Source organism: Olea europaea, chromosome 7 (assembly GCF_002742605.1).
Source record: "Olea europaea var. sylvestris chromosome 7, O_europaea_v1, whole genome shotgun sequence".
In the NCBI taxonomy this organism is placed as follows: domain Eukaryota; kingdom Viridiplantae; phylum Streptophyta; class Magnoliopsida; order Lamiales; family Oleaceae; genus Olea; species Olea europaea.
The window spans coordinates 17,101,025-17,107,756 of record NC_036243.1 but is presented as its reverse complement, the minus strand read 5'-3'; the positions used below and the strand labels follow the sequence as shown (position 1 = coordinate 17,107,756).

Genomic DNA, 6,732 nt, shown 5'->3' with positions numbered 1-6,732 from the left:
ATCAATTTTTTGGGTGAAAAAATGGGGCCCAAACAGGCCCTAAATAATAATCACATCCCGTAACTCAAAATTGATTTGGCCAGCCTTTTTTCCTCCTAAATAAGTTTTAGTTCTTCAAATTAATATTACCAAAAGGAATGTTAATGAAAGTCTTAACGTTTGGTTCATATTCCCTATCTATTTAATTTGCTGGGCATAAATTTCAGATATTTCAATTTACAATAGAAATTAGCAACAATCAAATAAACCCATTAAAGAAAAGTAAAATAAGTTATAAGTATATAAAAGCAAATAAGGGAATAATTCTAATTATAATTAAATATAATTAGCACTAAATCATTTTTTTTTTCTAGATAATATAGATTAGAATCTGTCCCTGTCACCTTTATTGTTAATGTCATGGGAAAATTCTTTCTTTAAGCATTGACCATTCTCAATTATTAAAGAAGCTAGTTCACACGAATGTAATTCATAAACCTTTGGAGAGCATGTGATATTCATTATTATTCAAATAATAAGTCTAATAATTTAGCAAACATATATCAGTCACATGCATCAAAATAAGAAGATGCCTTTTAAGTTTGTTGATTACACCATATTTAATCTACAAACAAATCATCCCCACAACTTTAGATTGTTGGAAAAATTGAATGATTTGTGTTTAGATACTTACCAATTAACATAATCAATTTATATATCACAATAAAATAATTCAACAATAAGATGAATATACGAGAAGAAGAGTTAGAAATGCAAGCTTTAGGAGTCACGTCGAATACGCTCTCCTAAAGTCGTGTTAAATTTCCTTCGTGTGGGTTCTTTTGACACTATATGGCTTCAAGATAAAACTCATGTGACTCTTCTTCCATGGGTACGACCATAGGGAGATAAGTGAACAAATCTCTCATTGATTTGCCAAATTAGTATGAATTTAGTATAAAATTGTATAGAGGACAATACTTCAAGTTGTTGTAAGATATGTACAACAATGAAATACAATCACATTTTATAAGTAAAATGTCAATCCCCACATTTATATCATTTAAACATAAGTTGTAATATGTATTATGATCTTTTAATTTTATGTTAAGATTAAAAATTAAAAGATTTTTAATTTGAAATGTTAAAATTTTTATTCTTAAGTTACAACCTAAATTATGAGATTTAATTATATATTAAAATTAATATTAAAATAAAAAATTGAAAGTTAATAATTATTGTGAAAGTTTGAAACTTTTAAAGATATTCCAACATGGCTGAGATCATTGCATTGTCTAATGAAAGTTCAAATGCAATTTACATATTAAATGCATAACATTACTCCAAGAACCGTGCTATGCTTACATGGAGAAAATGGCAAATGTTGTACAGGGAGGACACTTGCTATTTTTCATTTGATATTAGAAAGGGGGAAAAAACCACAAAACAAAACCACAATTATACAGGTGTTGTCAGCGCAGGACTTGTATACTGCTTGGCAGTTATTCCCATAATAACTCTTACTCCAAATCATTGATAACAGACAAATAAAATGAGTATAATTTAAAGGGAAAAATTCACAAGTCGGACATTAAGTATGTGGCAATTCAATTTTTAGGTTTTAATTTTCAAAATGCAAAACTCGGGTATGAATTAATTTAAAATATTTTATTAATAAAATATATTAAGGTCATAATTATACAATAGGTCATGGGTGTATACCTATAGGCCACGTCACATATTATTAAATTAATCGATCACATTATTTCATGGTCACAATAAAAATTTTTGATAAGTTATAATTTATTTTATCGATCACAAATCAAAAAATTTATAGGCCATAATTTATTTGTCAATCACAAATTTTCAAATTAGTTGATCACATTATTTTTTAGTTACAAATTATCGAATTTTTAGACCACATTCAAATAGTTGGTAAATAGTGGTCACGGATTAACGAAATAATTGATCACAGATTAACCAAATAGTTGGTCACATATCGCTACCAACATAACCACTTGCGACCATCGCCGTCGCCACTACCATCACATGAAAACCACCACGACCCTAAAAACCAGCAAACCAAAAACACTACCAAATTCAGCAAACTACCATTAAAATCATTCTCCAGCCGTAGCACTTAGGGCTCATCATTGGCGACGGTGCAATCTCTACATCAGCGGTACAGATCGAAGAGAAGTCGTAGCCAGACACGATCTAAGATTAACGATGGCTACAATTGAGATGGAAAGTACAGATATGAAAGAAGTTGTAGTCGTCATGACTTTAGCCTAACCGAGCCATCAGTAGTCATGACTCCATGGTGAACGATCGTTGTTGTGAGTTTGGCGATGGTCCCTGATAGTGGGTGCGACGGCGTTGGAAGTGTGGGTTAGGCGGAGAGCGTGAGAAAATAGAAGATGAAGAAAAATGAATTTGAATTTTAGGGTTTGAAATTGGATTTAGATGGGATGGGGCTAAATATATTTTATATTAATATTAATAGTTGAATTAATACTATTAAATAAAATTATTACCTGATTTTTGAATTATGATATTGAAAAGCCTAATATAGTGTAATTTTCACTAATCTAAAATGCTAACCCAATTAGCCCGGCTCAACTCTTTGACCATAAAGAGAGCTCGTGCTCTGCCCATCGACTTATTTCTTCTTTCCTTTTTATATTTTGAGAACTGATTTTTAGAAAATAAAAAACAATATGACTCAGACTGATTGACATGGCGGGGCAAGCAAGCCTGCATGGCCAAGATTGAGCTTGGGGCCCAATACGCCGATGAGCCTTATTCTCGTGAGGCAATCTTGCCAAATCGCAGACCCATTATCATCTCCGCATCTCAATTTTAAGACAATAAATCTTCTTGGACAGCTTCAGCCCTGTCCGTCCAGCTTTGTTCACTTCAAGATTCAACAGTTCTTTTTTTTTTTTTTCCTGTTAACATAACAATTGTCTATATTATCATTAATTTGTTCATGTTATATATTTTTTTTCTATAATAATAGCTGTCAGACGTGAGAAAATTGATAAAAGCATTTGTCCATAGAATTGTTATTAACATCGATAAATAATTTAAATTGAAAAAAGAGAAACGTGTTGCACAAAACTCACAGTTGTACATGTCCTGCCTGCAAGGATATATATTTTGATAGCACTCATAGCAGTACAATGAAACAATTTTAAAAAGGAAAGTGATCACTTTCACCTCCAGCCCGCCGGCCACCCTGTGACAAAACATTAAAAACCTCCAGCCCGACACTGCCCCCCACCACACCCGAAAAGGAATGCAGCTGCATCATACAAACAGCTATCACCATAACATAACTATAGCAATATTATATGAACAGCTACTACTCAAATCAGTAAACCAATCTACTCATAAACTTTCATGAATGTGAACTGATACATAATATCATACCAATAGAGAAGCCCCACCAGTTTAGTCCAAATCACAACATGATCATACAAGTCTACATACGAGTCTTTATCCTTTCAAATAGAGATTGTTAAAATCCAATATCATGTCTTACATAGAACATTTTGCATAATTTCATTGACTGCATCGAGGGAATATGACCTTTATCTGTCACTTCTTGACCTTCGGCCATAAGGTGAAGGCCTAGGAGAGTAATCGCGTTCACCTCTATAAGGGAGGCGCCTAGGAGAGTAATCGCGTTCACCTCTATAAGGGAGGCGCCTAGGAGAGTAATCACGTTCATCTCTGTAGGTGGAGCGCCTAGGAGAGTAATCGTGTTCACCTCTGTAGGGGGAGCGCATAGGAGACCTCCGATACCCATAGTCATCACGGCTAGAAACTCTTCGATACCCACCAGAGTTACCACGATACCCTTTCACCCAAGCAATGAATTAGTTTCTTGTTATTCGACATATTGCTTTCAAATGACTGCAGCAAAAAAAAAATTTTAAAAATAATAATAATAATAAAAATTCACCGACAGGAACTCACCATCACCCCTACTGTTCTTGAGCCCAAGATAGTGACCCGGTGTAGGAGTCCTTGCGCGTTTCCTCCTGGACTGAAATAAAAATTATCCTAATGAATGTAATCTGGAAAAAAGGAAGTTCTAGCATATATTACTACAAGCACATACGAACTCAAGATAATGCTTTCAGTAGGAAAGCACGTATCCAAGAATCTTATAGGACGCAGACGCAGAAACCAGAAGGCAAAAATACATCTATTTATGTCCTTTGGGTGCTAAGGAGTGAAACTCATTTTGCAGCAAGTTAATTGATAAACAGTAGCATCGATTCCATTTTGGTTTGAAGAAATAAACGAAACAAGCTAAAAGATAAAACTAATGCTAAGTGCGAGATACCATAGAAGTCTGAATAGAATGTTGTCTATGAAAGTATTTGCTGATGTTGTATTTGTTGGGCAATATAATTGCTATTTAGTTGATCAGAAGCAAATGAAAAGCTGTTTTAGCTGGCCATTATCTGATCCGTTTGATTAAATTGTTGCAATGGATGGACTCATCATCTTTGATTGCTGCCAACATAGCTGATGTAATTTCTTCTGAATATAACCAGAAAACCTCCAGGTCAAGAAGACAGATATTCAATCAAATTGGTAGTGCGAGTTACAATCAAATTGGTAGTGCGAGTTATAGTCAATAGGCAGCTTACCTTCTCCACAGTAATGTATCGTCCTTCAAGAACTGATTGATTAAGGTGCTTGACACATCGATTTGCATCCTCAGCAGAATCCATTGTTATAAAAGCAAAACCACGAGAGACTCGAGAACGAGGTTCCACAACCAAAAATACAGATTTCACCTGGAAAATAGAGGAAACAAAAGGGTATTATCATGAGAAGAATTAAAAATTCATCCTGACAAGGTTGAATAGGAGGATTCAAAGGCTCGAGATACCAGACAGAATTCCATTTTATGGTACAGATCACATGTCACTTATCTACTATAACAAAACATGTCAACAGAAACCACCCCAACGACTCGTTTTGTCAAGAAAACTTTCCACCAAAAACACATTTATTAGAAATTATTAAGGAATGAACCTTTCCTTCCTTTGAGAAATGATCTTCAAGGTCTCTTTCAGTGACCCTCATAGATAGGCCAGTAACGTACAGTGTGTCCCCAGGATTAATAGCATCACTCCTGCAAGATAAAACAAAGGAAAGAATGAGCATAAACAAAAAAAAATACAAGCCATCTCTAGTCACAAGGTTATCAATTCTGGACCTAAACTATAACAGCACTCATTATTGCAATAATGCCATCTCAAGAAAACAAGAAACAAAATTATGATTACCTGCCACGATTCCGTGACCTCGATCTCGATCTTGACCTCGACCTGTCACTAGGCCTCGACCATGATCTAGATGGGGATCTAGATTCTGACCTTGACCTCGATCTCAACTTTCCATCCCGAGGAGAAGGAGACAGAGCATACCTGATATATATAATCAATAAGAGTGTGTTTGATTACATTTATTTTCCATGAAAAATATCAGTTTTCCATCCAAATTTCTACTTGAAGTGTTTGATTGCTATTTTTTTCCATGGAAAATATTTTCCAACTTTTGAAAATATGCCTAATTTTCCTTATTTTTAAGGAAAACATTTTCCTTGGGTTGAGGTGGTTTTTATTTTTCACAAAAGATGGAAAACATTTTTTTTTCTAGGTGATATTTTCCATGTCAATCAAACATACTCTAAGTGAAATGTGAGAGAAGGTTTAAATGCTCATAAACTTCAACAAGGTGAAAACTTCAATCCAATTGCTCTAAAATTTCAAAATTGATTGTTTGTATGAATAGAAACTATATTCAGTAGGATACAGTGCAGGGGGAAAGAAGAATTAGTTTGAAATGTCACACCATCATCTCAGAAAGATACTATCCATGGCCTTGAAGCGTGTTTGGGTGAGCTTATAAGGTGGTCAAACAAGCTTATAAGCACCAAGACACCCAAAAATGTTTGACATGTAGAAAATTAATTTGCATGGAATAACATATTATCTACAGGTTGAAGCTTCAGGTGCAAATGCCTCAAAGTCGAGTATATCAGTAATTAGGCATGATAAAAAAAACTGTAATATATAGCAGTTGGCATTTGTCAATGCTTTCATTCAAATATTGGAAATAGGAAAATGATAAGCATAGAAGCACACCAGAAAGAAAATAAGTTTAGAAGAGAAATTATGCATCACCCTTTAGTTTTTGGAAAATTGGCCAATCTAGAGGAATAATGAAAGGCCGACGATTTCATCTCAGAGATGCAAACGCCTATAACTACACCAAAAATGTCTTATTTATATAGAGCAATCATATATTGGTTGTGCTACATGTCCATAATGATTTACATATATATGATGCGGTCAACTATGATTGGGTCAAAATTTCTTCAAATAATATAAAAAATAAAAATAAACTCTTCACTCTCTTTTTGACACCTCGTCCATACGTGAATCATTACGTACAAGTAGCATTATTCATCATATATCTTCACCCAAAAGGGAATATCAAAAGTTAAATTCAATATCCAGGAAAGATTCAGGTCATGATGGCACCCCATACTTAAAATGAAGTGACAATTAGAAAATTCAACTTGAAACACAACCCATAATCCAATCCATTTGCATCAATCAAATAAATCCTTGTATAACGAATAAGATCGGCAGCATTATACCTGGATCATAAGCTGACATATTCAAGAAATCCACCCCACCGCCACCCCCACCTGGGACTTAT

The 6,732-nt window shown here is 34.2% G+C and overlaps 1 protein-coding gene across 3 annotated transcripts in view; it reads right to left on the bottom strand.

Annotated features, from left to right (window-relative positions):
• Positions 1–3,347: 3,347 nt before the first annotated feature.
• Positions 3,348–6,732, bottom strand: part of LOC111397209 (serine/arginine-rich splicing factor SR45a-like) — a 3,904-nt gene continuing 519 nt past the window's right edge. Inside the window, exons 3-8 of one of the 3 annotated variants that reach the window (XM_023023997.1) lie at positions 5,292–5,432; positions 5,038–5,137; positions 4,647–4,796; positions 3,964–4,033; positions 3,655–3,844; positions 3,348–3,615 (exon numbers count right to left, since the gene is read on the bottom strand). In XM_023023997.1, the coding sequence (XP_022879765.1) occupies positions 3,576–3,615; positions 3,655–3,844; positions 3,964–4,033; positions 4,647–4,796; positions 5,038–5,137; positions 5,292–5,432 (691 nt within the window). In that variant the 3' untranslated portion in view covers positions 3,348–3,575. Of the gene's footprint in view, positions 3,845–3,963; positions 4,034–4,646; positions 4,797–5,037; positions 5,138–5,291; positions 5,433–6,732 lie in introns of all 3 variants that reach the window. The other 2 variants (XM_023023996.1, XM_023023995.1) reach the window with 2 other exon arrangements.